Here is a 25414-nt window from a genome sequence, read left to right on the forward strand (position 1 = left end):
CTCTCTATTCCCCTGGCACTGTGTTCCAGTAATCTCATAAGCAAAGTTAATGATGTCATTCCAGGTATATAAAGGAGGCTTGAGGGCTAAATTATGTGATGTGGATTAGTCAGATCGACTGCTTCCATATTTCCCCTGTTTATTATCTCAGCATGTGCTATAACAGAACTCTTCCCCAGCACTCTGTCTGGAGCCATAGCTTCACTACTAATGTGAGGGTTTATGAGTTTCTACTGCAGTTAACAAACAGATAACAATATACAATTAACTATATAATTACCAAATAAATTAAATAATAATTCTGTAATGAATTACATTTGCATTCGGTTGCCATTCTGTGCAGGTTTTTTTCATCTGATGTTTACTTTTTTATTTTAACACTAGAACTCCAAATATGAGTGATGAATAATGTAGCTGTAACTTGCCCTGATTTATTGCATGGAGCTAAAACGTAATCTCAACAGACTTCCTCTTGTGATTCTGTTATTACATATGAAAAGATATACAGGCTTTAGGGTGGCTATTACTCCTGTTATAACTTTGAGAACATTTTGTAGATATGAAGTATCTCATGGAACTGTACTCACATATTCACTCAGGGGTAGGACTTGAGCCACAAAGGACAGCTTCACAAAGAGGTGGCATACAGTGTTTTCCATCAAAGACATGGGGCCACTAGGAATACTAGGAAGCCAACCACTGCTTCTGTTTTTTTAACTGCCGCAAACCCAACATTATTAGATTGTTCATCACGCTAGGAGGAGAACACTAACTGCTGAGGTGATTGGTGATTTTGATTGGTCTCCTGCAAGAAGAGTGCTTCTGGCAGTGCTGAGATTTACAGTGGTGCCTTTTTAAGTGTATTATTATCCAATCATAATTTGATTGTGTTTATTGTGGTAATGTATTGTAGTAAATTAACAGCTTAATCATGCTAATGTAACAATAATGTGTAATAGATCTTGGTGCTGAAGAAGATAGCAACCCTCGTGGGGTTTATTTTATTTCAAAGCATGTTTCTGACTATTTGCAGTGTTTTCCAACAAAATTCCAACAGCTAGACGCTTAATTAGCATAACCATGTGTCTTGTTCCAGTAAGGTTTACTGTGATCTGCTGTTTTTATATAAAAAAAACTGCAAAGACTATTTTCTTTGTACTTTACAGTTGGTACAGGTTTGTGTACCAATTTATAAAAAGTGTTATATTGTTACTGCCAAGAAAATGTCCCAGCATACGCAGTGTAGTATGATTAACAAACCTGTCCTGTCATAAACACAAACTGAGCCAACAAGTAATCAAGAGCCAGAGTTCTTATAAAAGGACCATATCGTCATATATCTGTAATAACCCATAATCATAATGACCAGTATATAAATACTGCCACTTCTGCAAAGTTGTGTTACAGTACACTGAATGTGATTAAAAGCTTTTATTCCATGTAGATAAGTATAACAGAGCTTGTTTAAAGGAATCATAGCATGGCTCAGTGTGTGTTTATGACTGGACAGGTCTGTGAGTCATAAAGCACTGGCACCTGAGTTTATCTGGCACAGAGAGTATAATCTGTTATGATCTCTGCTTATATCCCTGCAGTTTCATGGTCACCTGCTCGTGCTTTGTTTTGAAATGAAGGTAGCAATAGGCAGTTTGACCATGTTTAGTAACTGATAATACTGTTTTGGGAAGGGTTTACATTAGATATTGGAACATTGTTGTGGAGCATTAGTGAGGTCAGGTACTGTTTATGAATGATTAGTTCTGGATCACACACTCAACCCCAGCAACTCATTCCACAGAGATGCTAGGTGTTCCATCACTCCAAAGAACATATCTCCACTGCTCTAGACCATTACTGGAATTGTGCTATGAGAATGCAGGCTCACGTGTAACTGCTTCAGAGCTATTACTATTGTGATTACACAAAAAAAGTTATGATTCTATGATATTGTTCTAGATTTAGTGCTCTTTTCTACAGTATTTAACCTCTGCACATTCCCAGCTCCCTCTCTTAATGAATCTATGGTATGTAAAATGTCTGTTATTGTTGTGACAGAACTCCAGTGCTGTTATTCTAAAGGCCAGAACCTCATAAACACACATCCTCCATCTCATCTCCTCTCTGTCCGTCTCCGATCACACTCGCTCCGTCTAACTGATGGAATAATACCTGTTTTTCCACATTTCTCCAGCTCTGACATGTGAATAATACTTTATTGCCTTTTTATGTCAAAGCCTGGCTGTCTCGCCCCACTTAAGCGTGATTTCTCTGTCTGGCTGATGTCCGAACGTCTTTCCCCATTTACACAATGCTCTGGACTTTAGATTTACAGGTGTTCCTAATGAATAACCGCCAGGACGCAATAAAACAGACTTCCACACTGCACTTCACACTGTGGTGCTGTCAGTCAGAGCACCGTGAGCTACAACTGCCAGGACCTGAGTGAGACATCAATCAAAGCAGAGTGGACGTGTAGAGGCCTGCTGATGGGCAGAATGAAGCTGAGCAGGAGACTTACGCAGGCAGCGGTTGTTAGTGAAGAATTCGGAGAACTTGTCACACTCTGGCTTGCTGTTCCCACTGCTGCTGCAGTCGCACCAGGGAGAAACGCTGATGCCCGGGGAGCGGAGATAGTTTGGGGTCATCACAGTACCTGCAGCATCAAAACACAACAAAACAGTCAACAGTAATTAGAGTCTGTTTTAGAATGATCAGAATCCGCTCATTTCGCTGTCAATCAAAAAGTGATTCAGCCTCAGACAGATCATCCAATCATCATGCAGAAGCTGAGCTGCCCCATAGACCCCCAGAGATGCTGAGCGTCCGATGGGCGGGACAAAGCCCAGCATTTATCCAATGACTCGTCTCGTTTCGCTGCACTTCGCTGCTTCGCTACTGAACTCTGCGGACGCTGTTTAAATCACTGTGAAGCTGCGGGAATGATTGAGAGGAAAGCCGCGTCTTTACCAGTGATAAGAAGCTGATTCTGAACAAAAGTTGAGCGCGTTGTAGTGCATATTTATTCAATGACATGTACACACAACAGTATATATTTGATCACTTATTTTTTGACATTTTAGGGGAAGCTGAGCTTCCCTTGCAGTCTTAGAGCAATCGCCTCTGCTTCCAGGGTTTTCAGCTTTGGGTTTGATCACACTGCAGGGAAAATCAGATTTTTTTTCTTTCTAATATCAGATTATTGATTAGTGAGCAAATCCAATTTGTATGGTCAAGCCATGGTCTCTCTCTCTCTCTCTCTCTCTCTCTCTCTCTCTCTCTCTCTCTGTCACACACTCACACACATACATAGGCATTCACACACATAAAGCATATACTCTGGATTTTTCCTCAGACAGGCAGCTTTATAATATATTCATATTATATAAAATATACAATAAAATAAAATATAATAAAAATTGTATATTATATAGTCTTTTTCCATTCTGGACAACAGTTTGACACCTCTGTCTCAGAGTCTGTTACTTAGCAATAAGACATGATGTTTGATGTAGATAGCTTTCTAGTGTTACATAGTTTATACCTTATCCCGGGCAGGTGTATCAGTATGGATCTGTTTTCAGTTACACACTCCCTGTGTAGCTGTAACTCACCTATAAGACCAGAGTAGGAGAGCAGACAGTCAGCATAGCTCTCCTTCAGACAGCCTGACACTGAACGAACCTCTGGCTGGCAATTGGTGAAAAAGTCAGCGAGGCGAGATCTGGGGAACACGAAGAAAAATGAGCAAATGTTCTTTTTAAATAACCTGACTTCACAAGCCTTGGACACAATGTAAGTGACAAGCCACCATCCTTTTTCAGACACTCCTACACAGGAAAGAAAGACGAGCTCAGGCAAAGTGATAATTTGCCTGTTCCCTGGTACCTGTACCTGTTATCACATGGGGAAATGCAATGGTATCTAGTGACCTGTTACTACTCAGAGAGGCAGAGAATTGCCATATACCAAGTAGGAAACCAGTAGAATTTGTGTATACCCAAATAAAATACATAGCGATACATTTCCGGCCATTATTAGGTGAACATTTTGCCATGAACATAAACTCTGCAACAGTGTGACAGACATTAACAACAAACTACTGCTAACAGCATTTCCATCTTAAAATAATAATTTTCATTAAACTTCTAGTGGTACGGTGGTGCAGCAGGTAGCGTCGCAGTCACACAGCTCCAGGGGCCTGGAGGTTGTGGGTTCGATTCCAGCTCCGGGTGACTGTCTGTGAGGAGTTGGTGTGTTCTCCCTGTGTCTGTGTGGGTTTCCTCCGGGTGCTCCGGTTTCCTCCCACAGTCCAAAAACACATGTTGGTAGGTTGATTGGCGACTCAAAAGTGACCGTGAGTGTGTGTGTTGCCCTGTGAAGGACTGGCAGGCTGTATTCCCGCCTTGCGCCCAATGATTCCAGGTAGGCTCTGGACCCACCGTGACCTTGAATTGGATAAGCGGCTACAGATAATGGATGGTTGGCTCCTCCTCCATTGTGTCTGGACATAGTTCTGTCCTCCCACACATGCTCGCCACTCCCCTGTTATGTGACTTCATTACACTCAGGTGTTTTGTGTTATCATAAGGTTTATAGTCTTGGTTTCTTGTCTTTGTCGGTTGTCCACAATTTGGTTTTCTTGGCTTGGCTGTTTCTTTGTTATATCTTGTCTCCTGGATTTGTCTTTGTCCTTGGTTTGGCCCTCTGCTCTGCTACACTGGTTATGCTATTTTGTTTGTGTGTTTAGCATTTGTCTCAGATCCTGATCTCTGTTTCTGTTCCCTAGTTTCTGTATCCTTCAGTCTCAGTCACTAGCTCTCTCTCTGTAGCATGTGTAGTTCTAGTTCCTTGTGTGTAGTGTAAATGTTTTTTTTTTTTTTTTGGCTTGTTGTTTTAGTATTAATCAGGGTCTCTGTCGTTCTCTGTTAGTTTTCTTTCTCTTGCTCTTAGCCTTTAGCTCTCTAGCCCTTCTCTTTAGCTGTCCTTCTACTTTTAGATTGTGTTCTCTCTATCTCTGATTCTCTGTTTGTTTCCTTTTTGTTATATTGCTCTGTTTAGTTACTGTTCTATCAGCTCAGTTTACTTTTTCTTTCTTACTGGTGTGCCTTTTATTGTATTGATCTTTGTGTCCTTGGTCTTGCCTTGAATTAAAGTCTCTTGCTGTAACCTCCGTCTCTTTGTCCCTTGGGCGCATCGTGACAATAAGCTGCATTTTATTTCAAATGAATTGTTAACTACAAGATCACATGTAAACCCACAGCTTCTCTAGCTTCTCATTTGATTTTTCAGTTTGCTAATGTAACCATTTAAAAACAACCTTTTTGTAGTTTTTTAACTTTCCTTTTTGTAATTTCTGTATTGTACAGTATTTGTCTTTTCCATTCTCTTCAGTGTTAGCATTTAGTAATATTCACACAATACAGCTCTAATAATCAGGTCCTGCTGGGCCATAACCCTGCATATATTTTCCTTCATCATGAAATTAAACTCTATGGGCCTTGCTAATTAACCAGTGAGCTGAATTTATTGGATGTGAGAACGTGTGTAAAACTATTCATTGCTGTGGATGTTGAATCTGCATCTCTCCGTTGTGAAACCTCTAGGTGAATATTGTATAGAGTATGGAAATAGTAAACAGAGGCCAAACTGAGGAAGCAATTGTAGAAAAATGTCCAGCAGCTAGAGATTCCAGCAGATTACCAATGAATTCCAGCAAATGGTCATGAATATTAATACATTAGGGCACATACAAATAATAATGTTCTGTTGAGTATAACATTTGTTTACATATTAAATACCACTTTAATTTTCAGCTTCAGTTATTTCAGTTGCTTTACATTTTTCATTAAAAACAGTAAATATGTAAAATAGGTAAAGGTCATTGTTTATGACAAGCATCTTCGATTTTGAAACCACTGGAATATTTATTAACAATTGTTCATAGTCAACAATGTGCTTTCTCATATAGTTAAGGCATATGTAAACTCTTAAACTGAATGCAGTCCAGCCATTCAGTGAGTGGCAAACACTGGTACATAGAGTTGAAGGTGGGAACATAAATATTAGCCATCATGCTTATGAAATTTCAGCAAAGGCATGTCTAGGCCTGGGGAGCTGCTCTGAGAAAGTCCAGTGTGGTGTAGGCCCCTCCGTTTATTAAAGTCGTACAGTTTTTATTTCAAAACCACTCATAAACAAGACTATACACCAGGGGATAGTCAATTAAAATTAAACGATGTCCAGTTTCTATCATTTCCTCCCAGTAATGGGCCAAACTTGATAAAGTCTATATAGCATCTTATAGCCTTCGCATATGTCCAATAATCAGCAACATTTCCTATTACTTCAACATTGTTTCTTGTCTGTTTTTAAAGCAGGAGACATGTCATGCTCACAGAACTCTGCATACTGATTATGGCAAACTCACATATCAAACAAATAGTTAAATATTCACCAATCAAATCTGTCATACCCCAATAAACGTAAATCAAGAGTGATTTTTTTAAAAGTGCGAACAGAGCCTTAAATGACTTCTTTTCTCTTTATTTCTTCATTATTAATATTTTTAAAACATTTTCTCTTATTTTCTCTTGAACGGGCTGAGCAGGGTAAACAAACAAGTTGATTGGCTGAATTCAGTGAAGATATTGCCATATTAACTGGATTAGCTGTGCACCACGTCTCACTGTGAACATCTGAAAAAATATTTGTCCATGAATATTATTGTTTATTCTCTTTCATTTATCAATAATTGGTCACGGATCCTGATAGAATTGTCCCTCTGTCTGGTCCCAGATTGTGGGTCATTTGGTGCTGCCTGGTGTGCTCCGTCACGCCTGAGTCTCAACAGGCTTATAGCTCAAATAGCATAATTTAGGATTTGCTTGTTCTTTAAATATGATGTGGCAGAGTCGGAAAGTAATCATCCTTCCCAAAATTTAGTTTCAACTGCCCTGACAGCCCTGAGACTGGTTTGAGATGATTTGAGAAGGCAGTTGGAATGAAAGAATGTTTTTATTTTACCACCTCTGGTTAAATGACAATATTAATTAATGTGCTGTGTTTGTAAGGAAGATGTGAGAGAGGTTTATGGAGTTTCGAAACAAAAATATTTTGTAGCACAAATGAGTTTTGAATGTGCGCTGTTTTGAGTGGAACCAGATTTTTGGTTGCGCAAATATGAATACATTTATCTGCACCCTCAGGGCATGTAAGAGCATTCAGTGTACTAGCTGTAGACCACTAAGAGTGTACAACTCTTAATCTCCATATAAACATAACCATAGTGTAACCAGTAAAAAACAAAATAGAACACATTTTTCCAGTGTACCTGCAGATGTAGTTGGTCTTGCAGGAGGCCTGTAGGTTGAGGCAGTTGGGTTTGTCCTTATCCTCGTAGGAACAGGCCGGTACGATGGTCTGGCGTCTGCGCTCAGAGCAGGCTGAGTGGTCACCTGACGGACAGGAGCAGAAGAGCATGCCGTAGCTGTGCTTGGCCGGCACCTTGTCGAAGAACTGCCGCAGGGCTTTGTGACACTTGCGCTTGTTGCAGACCTCGGTGGTGGAGACCCGGCTGGTGCAGGGGCTGATGTAGGCTGAGCGGTATTTCTTACACGTGTCGTTGAGGTTACAAGCCTTAGCTGCACTCAGGCAGTTGTTGTCCTTGGAAAATGCCGCTTCACCTGCACGGAAAAGAGAGGGAAGCTTTAATGCAAGAGTCATGAGAAGCAGCCATGCCTGATCTTCCTGATACTTATATTTGTGCCTCTGCAAATGTCACAGAGAAAGAAACCATTTCAGTGACCTTTCTGAACTCACTACAATGTCCTCTAGCTCAGGATCAGCAGTCACTTGTAGACTTAATACTATATTGTGTAAAAAGCCTTACAGGCACAGCCTTATAACAGAATTAAAATTTAAATTAAAAACAACTTCACAAAAAAATCACTTAGTTTAATTTTCTCTCAGCTTTTGTGTTTCATTTACACTTCTGCACTCCCAGAGAAGACGCTGAGGCAGGCAGCAGGATTCTCATGACACTAGATGTTCATCAAACAGAACAGAAGCGAGTGTATCAGTGCATCAGGGAGGCTGTGATGTCACCTGCAGCGCCCCCCCCCCCCCCCCCCTCTCACACACAAATGGCTTAGTGTTAATCCTTATTTTACCCCTACCCCTTGAAACTGAGTTACAAGGTGTAATAGTCAAAAATGGCATCAGAACACAAATAAACAAGAGCGTGTATTTATTCCCAGACTATTATTAGTGCTTTGTAGGCAGCTCTGCCACAGTCTGCAGTGATATCAGAGGAACAATCCTTAGTTAAACTTATGCCTGTAGAAGTGTTTGATGCTATTTTATCACCCACTCCTGATTTCAGCTTCCTTCTCCACAGTTTTTTTTAGGAACCTATCAGTTCCACCTTAAATATTGCAGTAGTATGATGAAGCGTTATAATTAGGGTGACCAGATCTGAGATGGTGAAAAAGACACGTCTGGGGGGTTGATGGGCTCTCACCCCTCGCTTCCATTGTATGCTTAGCTGAACCTATGTGTGCTTTTAAGTCCTTTACACCTATATTTGCTACAGAAAACACGGGAATTTCTTTCTTAATTCATCCGAGAACTTACATTTACGTTTCTGTAAATTAAGTTTCTGTACGTCATGCTGCTCGAGATGAGGGGAGGTGCATGAGCTTTGCCTGACGTAAACAAGGACTACTGACGTGCAGACTGACCAATTAAATGTTTACAGAGAAGGTTATTGACCAATAACGGTAGCTCTACAGTCAGACCGTGCAATCTGAAGATTTTAGGCTACTTCATCACTCCCCCTTCTCACTCAAGCGAACCAATCGGAGTAGGGGAGGGTGGGACTAGTTTGTGAACGAAATTTCTCGAAGTTCTATGTAAGCTCTAGAAAAACAAAATCCCGAACGTTTGTGAAATTCCGCCCGGACATTTTTTTAAGTCTAAATAAGAGGACATGTCCGGGTAAAAGAGGACGTCTGGTCACCCTAGTTATAATACACTAACATGACACCAGACTAAGATGATATAATAGTTAGCATGTATTTTAAAGGAGAAAATGCTAACATTTTGCTCTAGCTTCTTATTTGCTAAAATTTTAATTTCAAAGGCTATATAATGTTAACCCTTCACCGTTTCCCCTCTTTCCTAACAAGAATTGAGACTCTGTACCTGTAGGCAAAACAGAGGTAGTAGAAGTGTTAGAGGCAAGGGGCCAAGGGGTGAATTGGGATTCACCCTTAGATTGTGCCACTCATCTGTGACGAAGAACCCCAATATATAGTATATACAGTATATTGTACTTTGATAATATCTTTATATTAGTGCTTTTTTGTTTCTTTTTTTTTGTCTCTGTGAACTCAGCTTTTAAAAGATGCTATCTGCAGTATACAGAACCATATTAATATTTATTAAAAGAAATCTGTAGACATTCAAATTCCTTGAGCGAATAGACTCTCCTTGAGCCTAAGCTCTGAGACTGTTACTGCACAGTACGAGGGAAGTAAGAAGGTGTAGCTGATGAGTTAAGAGTGCTGTAGAGTTTTAGGTAATTTTTTTCTGATGCTTATATTTGTGTCTCTGCAAATGTCACGGAGCTCTGCTGCAGAATGGGGCCATCTGAGTGACCTTTCTGAACCCGCTACAATGTCCTCTGGCTCAGGTTTCTGCACTGTTTTCAGAGCACAGGGCTATGAGTGTCTCCACATGGTGTCTACATGGGCGGATGAATAAATCATGCGCTTGTAACCTAACACATGCATGGAAACAAATGAATCCGCTTCTGTATGCATGCAAATAATGATTTAACTGACATTCACTAACCCAAAGGCCCTGTGTGTGAATTGGTTTGCATGTCAGATATTTTGTGTAGTGCAACTGCTGAAACATGTTTACAAGACTGATATTGTTTTTTTTCCCCCTCCTCTCGCTCTAGGCTTTGTATAGAAGCTGCTGGCTGATAGATTCTTCAGAATTTATCCTGAATCTCTACAGCTCTCTTCCTCAGGCAGTTTGTTTGCACTGTAAACCCCTGACTGATATGCTTGAACTATATTAGGTAGTATGTGTACAAGTGTGTAAGATATGAGTGTATGGCTCTTCAGTACACAGCTTTGCCTTCAGGCGTCTCTCTCTCTCTCTCTCTCTCTCTCTCTCTCTCTCTCATTCTCCTCTTCTTTCTTTCTCCCTCCCCACTATAACCCTCTCATTTTTGACCTCTTTTTCTCAACTCTTACTTTTGTCTTCTACTCACCGTCTTGCTCTTATATTTTCTCCTTAATTATTTTCCTCTGTTATTTTATTTTTTATCACTTCCTTTTCTTTCTTCTCCCATTCACTCTTTCTCTCTGCCACCTTTACTCTTTGTCAATTTTCTCTTGTTTCACTCTATTTTGTATTCTCTCTCTCTCTCTCTCTCTCTCTCTCTCTCTCTCTCTCTCTCTCCCCTCAATAGGGCCTCTGTTCTCAGATCAAACATCCCGAGGTGAGTTATGTGTCATGGCTTTAATGGATCTGTTCCCTGGCCCCCACACAGCCCCTGTGTTTGTCTCATGCTCATAAACGTGATCAACAATCCTGATTCCTCCAGCTCAACACCCAGAAGCAGCTTTCCATTCTCTTCTCAGACTGTGCTCACTATGTAGTCAGCTGCTGAAGAGAGACAATGATGCTGCATTGACTCTAATGCTTAAATTAGTAAGTGTGCAGTATTATGACTTTGTTAGAAATAATTTCATTATTCAGAGCTTAAAAAGCCTAAACAGTGAAAAATGAAAAGTTTATGATAATTTTCTGGAAAAGCAATCAAATATATTTAACACATGGTGTCTTGGTGATGTTACAGGTAGTGTTCCTGTGACACAGCTCCAGGGTTTAATGCTTGCCTCAGCTCACCCTCTTTAAGGAGATTTGTGTGTTCTCCCTGTGTCTGCATGGGTTCTCTCTGGGTGCCGTTGGTTCCTCGCACGTTTAAAAAAATGCATGTTGGTAGATGGATTGGCTGTGTGAGTGGGTTAGTGATTGGGTGAATGTGTTGTGTCCAGTGCTTCTGGTTGAATTCCAGACCCACTACAACCCTGATCAAGATGATGGTGTGGTGAATATGAATGAATGAATGTATCACTCAGTACTATGTCGATATGTTATTTAAAATAGAGTCAAGCAATTAGCACTCTCCTTCAAGTATGCTGAGTTATCCAGTGACATCACAATGGTGACCGTTTGAAAAAGAAGCTGTGGTATGGCAGTTATGTGAATGAATGGTACTAGTGATTACTAAAATATTGGGCAGAAACCTGTAAAAAAAGTTTTTTACCTCTTTAATGAAATTAAGATTTTACACAAATAATTGTGGATGAATGATTTCTATTGGTCCATTATGTATGGGCTTCTTTCTGTTTAAAATATGCTCACGATCTTAGAGATAGCCAGTCAGTAATTACCAATGAATGAAAAAGGTATGTTTGAATCAGTGCTCTTTTTAAAGTCTAGGGCTGAATTGAGTAATCGTGGTGGTGCTAATTGGCTGTTATCTTTGTGCTACCTGTGTATGAAACTGGGTGGAGGCTGAAGATGACTCAGAGTGCTCCATTATTGTCTCTTTTTTAGTGGAAGTGCTTAGCGCTTCACTAATTCCTCCCCACACTCAGACGAGCCGGAGCATGGAACAGTGCGTCCTGTAATTATGCTTTTTGAAGTGGAATTTCAGCTTATTGTGGCCTTTCATGCATCGTGGCGTTAGACATGATTAAATGTGAATGCCATCTTGAACCATAGGTTAATCACATATTACGAAAACTATTACATACAGCTGACAAGATCATAAAGGTGGCTTTAGAGATTATTATGGCAATGCTTATTGTGTATGATGTGTTCATTATTATGTCAGGTATTATTAATTGTTTGACATAAGAGGGAGTAACATTCCAAACAACTGAGCTGTGTAACTCAGGCACGTTATTGATTAATAGGTTGCAATTTATCTTGAACTTCATTAGTTACACTGCTGCTGTTATCTGCGTCCTCTCAGCTAGAACAAGACACAAACACCGCACGAGCCCAAGACGCCTGCTTTTAAATATACCTCCTGAAATTACAGGTAATGATAAGGATGTTGTCTCTATTTGCTGCAATAGCACTCTCTGCTCTTCTGGGATACTTTAGAACAGATATTTGAATATTTCTGCCTGAATACTTCAGCCACAAGAGCATTTGTGATTTCAAATATCAAACCCCACTGTATCAAACACCAACAAACATCAGTGTTCAGTCTAGAGAAAGCAGTTCCAATAGTGAACAGTCTCTAGAACCTCTCTAGACAGTGACTGTAGGCTCTTGTTTGGCTGCTCCACGGTGACCCTTTCTATTTGCTTTTTAATACTTGTAGTTGGCGAGTCTGTGTCCACAGTGAGCTGAATTCATTCGTCAGAAAGGATCTCATAATACTGTAGTGTATTTTGTTTTCAGACTTGCAAAATAAATGGGTGAGACTATAGAACTCCCTGCATTATAAAACTGCTTCTGTTCATTACAAGGTTCTGATATTTTTCTTAAAGTATAGAAAATGCCATTCCAGACCAGAAGTGTTCTCTTCTACATTTTTCTTTCTCATTACTTGTTTTTTGTTAAACAAACTTGTAACATTACTTGTTAAATAAAAAATAACATAATTGCTTTGGTTGTAGCCTTGAGCTCTGGACATTGATACACCCTGCACCATGTTTAACATCAGTGAATGTATGTACAGAATGTAGGGTCGCAGTGGGTCCAGAGCCTACCTGGAATCACTGGGCACACGGCAGGAACACAGCCTGGAGGGGGCGCCAGTCTTTCACAGGGCAACACACACAAACACATTCACTCACACACTCAAACCTAAGGACACTTTTGAGTCGCCAATCCACCTACCAAAATATTGTATGACTACGACACTACCTGCTGCGCCACCGTGATGCCCTAAAGTTATTTTCATTTCAGCCGGATTGGAACCAGCAACCTGACAGTTCAACCCACTACAGTCCTCTGCTCTACCAACAGAGCTGTTAAAGGTGATTGAATGTACAGTACTTTGCAAAAGTTATAGGCACATGGGAATATGAGATTTAGTTTAGTTGTAGTTATTTATTTGAGCACTAAGAGTTTATTTGCCCAAATAAATACATAAATAAATAAATAATCAATCAACCGACCAAACAAAAAGCCTCTAATATTAGAAATTTAACAAATAACATTCTTACTGTAAGCAGTGATAATATGTTTGTGAATGTGTTGGTTTCTAAACCTTTCCTGGTGGCAGTTGAATATTATTTGAGGTTAACATCAAATACATAGTCATTATGTTAAATCAATTGTGCTGTTGATTTAAAAAATACACACAATCAAGGAGAATATCTGGAAACAAGCTTTGTTCTCATTGTTAAAGTAATAGCTCACGTCTGATACTTACAAGGGGAATTTTGTCTTAATTTCACTTACTTTACTTTTTGTGTGTGTGTGTGTTTGTATGTGTTTTGATGTATGTATATCCATCTACCCATCCATCTACCCATCCATCCATCCATCCAAAGTAAAAAGAAGTCAAGAGAGCCAAAGCTGACTCATATCTGCTGCAGCTGCCATTGTTCACACACACATTTCTGCTCTTCTGCTGGTTCTTCTGTGTGCAGTGTGTTGACAGCTGGACTGGGTGTCTGAGCAAAGGCAGCTCAGAGAGCACCACTCCAACATCACATCATCAACCCATCAGTCATCAACCATGTGTGTGTGTCGATGTCTTTGTTTTTGTATATTCTCAGGACAACTAAAGAATTAAAGTGGCTGTTACTTTCTTTCTGAACTAAGGTTACACACCGTGTAGAACATAAACTTCAGTGTAATTTTAGTTCAGAAAGAAAGCAACAGCCACTTTAAATTTAAATTGTTCTGAGAATATTCAAAAACAAAGATATAGAGTTGATGCCTCTTAACCAAGAGAACATCAATGAAGTTAAACCATCCCAAAGATATTGGGAGGTTGTTCCACACGTTCGTCACGGAACACAGTTCCACCTCTCTGCTGCACAATGCAGACACTCAACATGGGTCATGCGGATCTGAGGCTCAGGTGTCAAGGCTCCAGGGAATCCAGTTTCAATCCAGGCTTTTCTATAGAGTATACAATCAGTGCATCACTAATAATAAATGGTGACTACAGGGTGAGACCTTGATACTGTATAAAAAGGTAAGTGTGTGTGTGTGTGCTTGGCACAGCCGTTGGTGCAGTTGGCTAGCTCAGGCTGTAGATGGCTGTGGTGTGGGTTTAAAATAATAAGTGCACTCCACAGCTGGCTCCTTAAGTGGACGAGAGTGCAGCGGATGTTAGAAAAGTGCTGATGGAGGGCACCTCCAGCTCTTCTGGCTGCCACTTAATAATCTCACTGCTTATCCCCAACTAGGCCCCACTCAAATAAAAACACACGCCACTGCGGCAAATCAAATCATACGAGGACTCGACCTCCATAATTGACCTGACACTCTCTCTCTCTCTTTCTCTCTGGGTCTTTGTTGTTGTCTCTCGCTCGCTGTCACACTCTCCTCTCTCCAGCACTCAGCGCTTCTCTATTTTCTTTTCCCATTGGCTCTCTCCTCTCCTTCTCCACTTATTCACCCCTCTTTCTTCATTAGTTTCATCTCACACACACCAGCGTTAGGCTGGAAATACACACACAATCTTGTGCAAGAAAGAATTACAGCAATCGAGTCGATATGCCTCCAGGTCTCCATCAATCGGAGAAGAGTGCTGCTTCAGCACATGGAAGCTTGTTATAAGACCAATTTTCCCTGTCTGTCTGTCTGTCTGTCTCCCTCACCATATCTTCAGTGCACTAATGAAGAAGCTGCTTTACTTAAACAGGTCATGTGCTCAAGGCTGCAGATGGATCAGCTCTGCACAAACGACCACTCCCCACAAACAACCGCCCAGGGATTCTTAATGGACCTCTGGAGGGCTCCCTGTCGATATATAAGCTTTGTAGAGCTTATTAAAAGAATGAAACATCCCAAATTGATATTATTGAATATTTTAATTGTCGCTGTCCTATAAAATACATTTTTAGTTTACTACATCATTTGAAAACAGCAGCTATTCTTCATATTGTGTGAGGAATGGACCAGTGGAAATTATACACATTTTTCCTTCTCCTATAAAGTTGATATTTTGCTGTTTTTCACTGGATAGTGATGATATATCTGATGATGGTCCACTAATGACTTCCACTGATATCAATGTCTTTTAGCCTAATAGCCAGTCAGCTCTATGATATATAATGGTTTATAGCTGGGATAAATGTGAGTGAATTGTGTGGTTTCAACCACAACATGGTGGTACAGCAATTTTAAGCAATGATCAATTGAATTAAGTGAAGTTCACCCCTCGAAGGAATGGTTTTCACACCAATAACAGCAGCATGATGTGGCTTTATAATCCAACTGCATTCAGATTACGACAGGAAAGAGAAGTTTAAACATATTTTGACATCTGCACATTTGAGCTACAAAATACACAGAAATACACAGGCACTTTTATGATAGTGAATGTTAATAGCACTGTAACAACTGTCTTTACCATTACAGTGTCAATATGCACCTAATGTCATTCACTCATTATCTGTAAGTGCTTATCCAGTTCAGGGTTGCAGTGGGTCTACAGCGAACCTGGAATCATTGAGCGCAAGGCAGTAACGCACCCTAGAGTGGGAGCCAATCCTTCACAGGGCAACACACACACTCACTCACACCTACGGACACTTTTGAGTCGCCAATCCACCTACCTACGTGTGTTTTTGGACTGTGGGAGGAAACCCATGCGGACACAGGGATAACACACCAAACTCCTCACAGACAGTCACCCGGAGCGGGAATCGAACCCACAACCTCCAGGCCCCTGGAGCTGTGTGACTGAGACACTACCTGCTGCACCAGGTGTTATTATGTCAGCTGATTTTTGTCTTCATTTTTTGACTAAAAAGTTGCACTCTAGTTTCAATCCATTAAATTTCATCCATTCATTAATTCATTCATTGTAAGCGCTTATCTAGTTCAGGGTCCAGAGCCTACCTGGAATCATTGGGTGCAAGGCAAGAACACACCCTGGAGGGGGCGCCAGTCCTTCACAGGGCTAGACTAATTTTAGTCATACCAAATTCCATAAACAACAGCTTAAATTATATTATGTTTACAAACAATAAACAGAGGCTGAGGTGATTCCAAGATTTTCAGCTCTGTTCTTTGGGAGTGGATTCCTCTTTACTGATTGAGTAAATGTTGTATGATTTAAAAAAAATACCTGCCCCATGTTGCAGGACTATGTAGAGATATAGATAACTAAAACCATTTTAGAATCGAATCTGCTCTCACTACGGAACAAAAACCCTCTTTTTACAGCAGAGTCGTCTGAGCAGAAGAGAGAAGAGAGACATCTCTGAACAGAGAGAGCAGCAGGAAAGGAAAACTGAACGTCCCTCACCACACTGACAACATAGAACACAGAGCATTATTTTTTTGGGATGCTTGTTTCTTGGATTGTATAAACATCAGTTTCGACACTTCATGCTACTGACATAAAAACAGGACGATATACATTCTGACCTGAATCTTTAAATACATTTCATGCAAAATTCATGGTGTAATTAAACATGTTATTAAACATGCATAACCAAACATGTAACATTTAACTGAAAACCCATAGGCGTCAAGATGGATCAGTGACAATTAAGAGCAGTTCATGACAGGCGTTAACTCTACCACTGGCTTTTAGAAGGTGCTACAAACTGTGCGTGGAAATGTAATCTCCTGATCTATAGAAGACTGATGTAATGGCTTGGGTTCTGGACATAAGTCTGGTCCTATACAATTAGCAGAGGCTCAGAGCTATTTGGTTATTGATACTTGAGCAGTGCAATGGAATTTAAGTGACAGCTTTAAGATTTACCCTGCTGCTGGGTTTCTACTGTGACACTGTGTCAGACTGGTGGCTGTCAGGTCAGTGCCCATAGCTAGTGTGTGTGTGTGTGTGTGTCTACGAAGCAGACAGAAAGACAGTAAAAGCAAACACTGGGGGTATAATGTGTGTGTGTGTGTGTGTGTGTGTGTGTCTGTGTGTGTGTGTGTGTGTGGAGCCTGCAGTAATCATGTCTCTGAGGTCACTCCAGAGACCAAGATTATATAGAAGGTATGAGAATCCTTTCTGCCATGAACTCAAATTATTCTTTTACAGACACACAGGTGGATTGAGTTCCTTTGTGTGTGTGTGTGTGTGTGTGTGTGTGTGTATCAGCCCTCCTTCACACTGAGACCCAGTACTAAGCCAATGTCAGAAAAAATATTTTTAACAGAAAACTGCACAGAAGCATCAACAAGTAAATCTAATATCATTTCCCCTCTACGGAGTGTGTCCATCCTGACCTTGTTACAGCTTAAAGCTCAAGGTCAAAGGTGTAGGAAGGTGTGTGTGTGTGTGGAGGGTGGAGGGTGGGGTACTTTTTACCTTCTCCATAGTTCAGCATCTAGAAGCTGGCTGCATTTTCTGCTTCTCATAGTCCAAGTATCCGCAAACACTTTGAGTGACTGATGCCTGGACTCTAGGGTGGACTGTCCATTGTTCTGAGAACACTACAGACAGATTCTTTGTCTGAGCTGCTAATTTCCTTCTTTTTTGTCCTTTTCTTTCGTAGCAGCTGCTTTGTGATAGCTACACCTCCTTTCAGACCAATAGCGTGTAAATGTACATTCACAGCAGAAAGATGGACATAGACAGGGTGCAGTTTGCTGTGCTCCTCCCTCACAGACAATAGCTTTCCACAATGTTTATCTGACATGATTATTGGGTCTTTAACAGGTTTAACAGGAATCCTTTTTTATATCCTTTAACCATTAGTTTAACTCCAGTTTCGAAAGATCTTGTTTCCCCTCTTTCCTCGTCCTTATGTATGAGGATTACAGAATATAATCTTCTCTAAAAACCCCCTTAATAATGAATAACTTACTGTACACTTAACGGATGTTGGAAATCAATTAAATGCCTTGTACATTAAAACAGTTAAGCCATGTACATACACAGAGTTACATAACTGTTACAAGTCTCATTTATGTGATTAAAGAGCATCTGCTGTGGATGCTTTTCATTCCTGAGCAAAATCAATGTTTAGTCAGCTGTTGTTTCATTTACCGTTTGACCATTGGTGGTTCTCAAGCCTCTCAAGCCATCATTTTTGTTCCACCCATGGGTCCCCGCCTTCAATTTCCTTGCATTAACAGTGAAAAATAGGGGACAGTATTTGTTAATCAGCAAAAAATGAAGCCAAGACCAGGCCATTAGTAGAATGAGAATGAAATACAGTCACACTACTGACTAAGCCCTTTTATAATGGTCATATCCACTGCTCTAGTTATTACAGAAATGTCCTCTGGTAATACGACACAAGAGACATGTGTAAAGATGGATAGTGATGGATATTACAATATCTGAGTGGAGCTTCAGAAGATTCTGAGTTATGCATTTTAGGAGTGGGTGATATGACAAAAATATTTCGAGCTTCATACAATAGCACTAAACTGTAATGAATTAATGAAATAATTACATCAGCAACTAATCAGCTATCTGGGAATTCCTGCTGTTACTGTAAACAGATGTAAAACAGCTGGAGCTGAATCACAACATATTAAGGCAATGTTCACAGTTTTCTTTAGGTTTCCTCACCATTTGCTAACCTTCCAATGTATTCGCATGCTCCAGACCAGTCTACTGTGTTCTCTCAGAGAAAAGGCATCTGGTGTTTTTTAGACAATGAAGAGAACGCTTTGAAAATCATGACCTGAGATGAACATATTTCTTTATTTTGGATTACTTAAGGTGGAAGGTCACCAAATGTTGGAGACGGCCAACTGTGTTAAAAAGTGCTACAAACCTGAGTAACAAATGAGTTTCTGTAGTAATTCTAATAGTGAATAAAAATGTACAGACAAGTTAAAATCCAGCCACGTACAAACAAAACTCTTTTTTCCCCCTCAAACATACCGTTCTACATTAAAATCATTAAAATTATTAACAAACCACTCAGAACTGCAGTTCCCCACCATCATGGACGTCCCCTTGAAGGGTGAACATGTGAAATTCCTAAAGTCTAAATATCATATTAACTTTTATCAGAGATGTTACAAAGCAGAGGGAGACATCTTACTTCTTGAAAAACTTAGGGGAACACATGTAAGTCAACATGGCATCTGTTTATGAATCTGTACCTGCATCTCAAACAGCAGTCCATCTCAACCCAAAGCCACTTAATGGAGGTCCATCAGTCTAGAGAAGTTACATGTAATGGTTGTATTCTATTAGCAGTGCTTGATTATGAAACACTATTTTTGTGCAGTAGCGTATATTTGAGCCTGTGCTTGCAATGGGTGAATCTTAAAAAGGCTATGTTCTTTAATTAGAAGGGAAATTAGTGCAAATTCAAAGAGAGAACCTAAATGAAGAGTCTTTAAAATGTGTGCCTAGCTTCATACGAGTTAAACCCAGTGTCTCATCAAGACAGCAGTAGGTGGTCTATTACACAGGTCTGAATACCAGAGTCATTTTAGAGTCATGATTACTGCAGATTGCATACAGCTCTCTCTCTCTCTCTCTCTCTCACACACACACACACACATATATAGAGTGGTTTCAGTCCTCAGGGCTGTCAATGTCAGCTCAGCTCATCGGAAAAGAAAAACTGCTCTATCTCTCCTTCCCTTAGCTAGTTTTGAAGCCATAATCTTAATGACACACATTAGATCTGTGTGACAGTCAGTTCACTCACACACTCCCAGAAGAGTGTACATTCACTAGCTGTCCACACACACCTCAAACCATGGTCTTGTGATTCCCCAAAACTATCAAAGAACATTTAATAAAAATCATTATCATTATGATTATCATCATCAACTTCATCATCATCATTTTCTTTAAGAAATCATTATAAAACTCATAAAGACCCAGAAGTATGATGCCTATTTATATCGCTGTATCATAAAGTCACATGCTTTTGTGAAATACATTTATACACAAACATGAACCCGGGTTTATTTTTATTTCAATTATAACTGAGTCATTTTTTTAAAACAGAAGTAGATCTACATCAACGGGGTTAATGCTACAGCACTATCACATAGTGGTAGTTTAAAAAATAGTATAAAACTTCGTTCCTTGTGGAGAGTACGCTGTGCGTGTTTGGCTGCCGCTTCTCGCCAGTGTGTGTGTGGATTGAGCGTTCTGAGCAGTGTGTATTGTAAAGCGTCCTTGGGTGTCTAGAAAGGCGCTATATAAGTGTAAAGATAGATAGATGGATAGTATTTGTTTCCCTCACATGTTTGGTTTGTGGCCCCCAAGGCTATTGTCAGTCAGAGGCTCCTGAGCACAACCTTTCATCTTTGAGAGAAAAGAGAAAATCTAGCTCCTCTCTTTGCTTCGGTTCAAAAAATTCCCATGTATTTCTGCCTGTCCTTCACCTGTGAGAAAACAACTCAGTATTATGTGACATCTTCCAGAAGACTGATTCCACATCATTCTTAGTGCTGCAGTGACACTGACGTGGTGGTGGTTGTGTTGTCTTGGTACGAATGGATCAGTCACAGCAGTGCTGCTGGAGTTTTTAAACCTCTTAGTGTCACAGCCGGCATGAGAATAGTATGTTAGAAGTATCCTGTGTCCACTGATGAAGGACGAGAGCATGGCCAACACACACTGTGCAGCAACAGATGAGCTACTGTGTCTGACTTTACATCTACAACGTGGACCAACAGAGTGGACAGTAGGGTTTAAAAACTCCAGCAACACTGCTGTGTCTGATCCATGCGTACCAGTGCAACACACACCAACACACCGCCACCACCTCGTCAGTGTCACTGCAGCACTAAGAATGATCCACCACCCAAGCCATACCTGCTCTCTGGTGGTCCTGTGAGGGTCCTGACTGTTGAAGAACAAGGTGTAAGAAATTACGAAGTGCAACAGATGAAGTAAAACTACAAAGTGCTCCTGTATGGTCAGTGGAGATGATAAACTGGATGGTGAGTGTAGATACAAGAAGGTTATTTCAAAGTTTTCACTGGGTGGTGTGTACATGAAGGTCACCTTGTATTGCCAAAGTATAAATGCCAAATGTGATTGTGTGTGTGTGTGTGTGTGTACGATTTACTACCTACATAAAACACACTTCTAAAATGGCATTGTGTTTATCCTTAATCTTTTTTTATAAACTGGAGGTCACAGTGACTTTAACAGCACGGCTCTGTGGACTCTCTGTGTGTTGAACTAGCGGTACTTCCACTGTTTATGATGGACATAATGTCAAGCATCAGTGTCGTATAGTGACGCAATATCGCGTCTCAGCAGTGTCAATGGATACACGGTGTGTTCTTAAAGAGCGTGTAGGGATATGCAGTGTTATTCTTAGCTCAGAGTGACCTGTGTTAATGGAGCGATTAATTAATAACCCTCATCACTTTGTTATGGTGAGGTTAATGGCATTAGTAGAACTCGGTGTGTGATGAACTCCTCTGTTTGTGACCTGAATTATATCACTGCTTTACAGTACATGCACAGCAATAAACAACTAACTACTCGTTAGGAGGGTGTGTATGCTACTGAACGTTTACTACAGACCTTCAGAAGAAGGATCCTATATTATGTGCTCTTTTCACAAAGAAATAGACTCAGTGAGGCAGGAATAATAGAGTATATCAGTCTAGCTCTCCCTAGAAGGGGCAAGGACTAGCTCTTGCGCCTTAGACACAGACGAGAGAGCTAAAGCTCATTTTGGGTGAAGTCAGTGAAGTTTCATGTGGGGTTACTTTCTTGCTTTATATGTTATACAATGAAACATTTGTCATTTTAACCGCTTTTCCAGTTCAGGGTCGCGGTGGGTCCGGAGCCTACGTTGAATCATTGGGCGCAAGGCGGGAATACACCCTGGAGGGGGTGCCAGTCCTTCACAGGGTGACACACACTCACGCATTCACTCAAACACTCACACTTTTCGTCGCCAATCCACCTACCAATGAGTGTTTTTGGACCGTGGGAGGAAAACGGAGCACCCGGAGGAAACCCACACAGACACAGGGAGAACACCCAGTTCCTGGAGCTGTGTGACTGCGACACTACCTGCTGCACCACCATGCCACCCTCTCTTAGTTGTGGTACTTCAGTAATTTAAAAACAACGCTGAGTGTAACAACAATGCATCATATGGTAGTATAATGTATATAATGTGTGAATTATTTAATTTGCACTTCTTACACACACAAGTGTTCATTTGCACACACACACACACACACACACACACAAACACACACAAATCCTTGTATAATTTCTCTAGAAGACAAATAAAATTGAGAATTCTGATGCTGCTGTTTTACCCAGTTACACTGGAATGAGTTATAATGATGTTTATGATCCAGAAATAAGCATCCAATATCAGTACCTGACAATATACAATCGATTGCCCACAGAAGTGTAGTGAGTAATGTTCAAGGCCACGTCAGAAGATCCCTGGAAGTTGCATGATGTTCAGGAATACGTCTGTGATTATAAACTCTGCACACACTCTCATGAATCTGCTGGTTATGGTGTTCCCTCTCGTGTGGTGATGGTGTGAGGTCAGTGGTCAGAGTCCACAGCATTTATATCCTGATACAATACACTGAGCAGTGAAAGAGAAGGTTCAGAGAGTTTATCTTGCAACATTTGTTTTATTCCACACTAATAAACTCCACATTTACCACATGCAGCAAAGGGCAGCAGAGTACAAATACACTTATCATGCTTAAAGGGCCCATAACCCATATTTGACGTATTTAGCTTTGCTCCAGAGAGAGTTAAATGTATTAAACACTTCAAGGATTTGGAAAAGGTTGTCAGTTTGCCTTAATGGAGTACAAAAAATGTAAATGACCCCTGACGTGATTGGGTGAATAGTAAAATGGGTGCCTCGTTTAAAATGTAGGTCAGGCTTTAACATGCTTTACACCTTAAACATAAACATTTAAATGTGTTGGTTTGAAACATCAGAAAAAGAAGACATTTGACATTTCAAAGAGGATGTTTTAATAGCTTGGTTCCCAAATATGTTTAGTGAGCAAGAATTTGGGACTATAACATTTTCCATTGTATTGGCCCTTTAATTTGTTTTTCTGAACAGCTGGACTTAATACAGAAGCTAGCTGCTTGCTATGTTCTATGTACAAATTCTTCCTTCCTTCATTGTCTTAGTTTGTTTCTCTCTCTCTCTCTCTCTCTCTCTCTCTCTCTCTCTCTCTCTCTCTCTCTCTCTCTCTCTCTCTTTCACAGGCCTCTGGCAGCTGGCTGGTTGGCATTCATGAACAGCCCATGCCTGGTGTCCATATCAATGATGTGAAATGAGACTGGAAATCAAATTGCACTTCCAAACGATAACTGCTGACAGGGCCATATTTTCATATTTAATAAAACCCTTCCCCTCGTCGAGCGGCGTGGAGATTCATGCCAATACCGGAGGAGTTTGAATGGATTTCTTCAAACAAAAACGCGCCGGGTTCTATTGACTATTACATTCAGGGGGTGATTTAGACCCAGCCCAAAACATTTAAGACAATGGAGGAATTTATTCTGAATGTCCGGAGCACTGAGTTATAGCCTCAGGAGTCAGAATGAATGAAGGCGACAATAGGCACTGGGAACATACGCGAATCCAGAATCAAATTAGAGACGTATCAATGGCCTTTTAACATGAAACGAGAAGGAGACATTAGAACGCTCATTTGTATTCGCTCGGGCTGACAATCTCTCTCCTGCATTGAGCAGATTTTTATTAATCTCCTCAATGCCATTCTCGACGTTCATTAGCTAACCTGGGTTTGAGTGACAGTTCTACCACTTCCAGTGTAATTGCTGATTGAGAAACTGACCTTCTCTTGTGTTCTGACAGTGTTTTAAATGGACTGGTCATGCTCTGGACGCTCGCTCTCATCTCTTAAGAGAGAAAGGCCTTGTGGGACTTGTTACTGTGTTGTGGCTAAGCTGCAGGGTGTGAATTATTCAGCAGGCCAGTGCACCCTGAGCTCCACTCTTTAGAGGATAAGCACACTGCTCTTTATGTGATTTTTTTTGTTTTTCACTTCTCTACTCCTACAGGGGTCAGAAAGCAATGTTTTCCCTGCAACATTTTCCAGTAGACTCAGGAAATTCAGCACTGTGCTGGTTGCAAGACAGGTGTAACACCTATTTGCACACACAAAAATGTTTGGATATTACTTATGGTTAATACATTGTAAGTGAATCATAAGGCATGGCTGAAATAAAAATGTCTGAATACATATAAATATAGATAGATGTACATTGAAATATATTAGGTTATTATGCATTAGGAATTGAACCTGTAATAACTTCTAAGCTGATTTTATTTAGTTCTAAATAAAGATGGGAATATAGTGGAAAATGTACTAGACCCAGTTTATCCAATTGCTTTAATTCAAACTATTAAAAATCAGGAATTTAAAAAAAACACAAAGAACAAAATACAGATGTTAAAGGAAGTTAGTCACGTTTGCGTGGTGTAAACAAGCAGTTAAAGATCAGTAAAACCTTCCACCTGTTGTGAAAGCGAAAAGAGAACACAGCTCTAGATACACAACAGTGTTCTTGTGAATGCTGAGGTCATGCTCAAAACCTCACGTTCTACACATCACATACAGTGCAATCAAATATCTTATCTCCAGCACTGTAAACCATATCAAACCCTCAGAAATCCATTTCTTGTTTGTTTACATTTGTTCATACCATTTGGGAATGATAGTGATGGCCATGTCACAATAAATAGATAAAAAGAAAAAAATTAATGAATTTATTCATTGTTTGTAACCGCTTATCCAGTTCAGAGTCCGGAGCCTATGCGGAATAACTGGGTGCAAGGCAGGAACACACCCTGGAGGAGGTGCCAGTCCTTCACAGGGCAACACACACACACACATTCACAACTATGGACACTTTTGAGCCGTCAATCCACCTACCAACGTGTGTTTTTGGACTGTGGGAGGAAACCGGAGCACCCGGAGGAAACCCACGTAGACACGGGGAGAACACACCAAACTCCTCACAGACAGTCACCCAGAGCGGGACTTGAACACACAACCTCCAGGCCCCTGGAGCTGTGTGACTGCGACACTACCTGCTGAGCCCCCATAGAAAGAATTGGCCCAAAAAAAATCCATAAAAAAACTAGGGTACATTAATTCATGACAGCATTGTTAAAAAGATATTTAATGATAACATCTCAAATAATGCAAATTAAATAAATAATAGTTTAGAGAGTAAAGTACTAAAGTTAGAGAGTAATGT

General features: G+C 40.4%; 1 protein-coding gene across 1 annotated transcript in view; it reads right to left on the minus strand.

The window, feature by feature from the left end:
* gfra1b (gdnf family receptor alpha 1b) overlaps nucleotides 1-25414 on the minus strand; it is a 43262-nt gene that overhangs the window by 7603 nt on the left and 10245 nt on the right. Inside the window, exons 4-6 of the mRNA XM_066665078.1 lie at nucleotides 7331-7682; nucleotides 3612-3721; nucleotides 2519-2653 (exon numbers count right to left, since the gene is read on the minus strand). Coding sequence (XP_066521175.1) covers nucleotides 2519-2653; nucleotides 3612-3721; nucleotides 7331-7682 — 597 coding nt within the window. The remainder of the gene's footprint in view (nucleotides 1-2518; nucleotides 2654-3611; nucleotides 3722-7330; nucleotides 7683-25414) is intronic.

The sequence above is a fragment of the Hoplias malabaricus genome, chromosome 3 (genome assembly GCF_029633855.1).
Source record: "Hoplias malabaricus isolate fHopMal1 chromosome 3, fHopMal1.hap1, whole genome shotgun sequence".
Taxonomy (NCBI): Eukaryota; Metazoa; Chordata; class Actinopteri; order Characiformes; family Erythrinidae; genus Hoplias; species Hoplias malabaricus.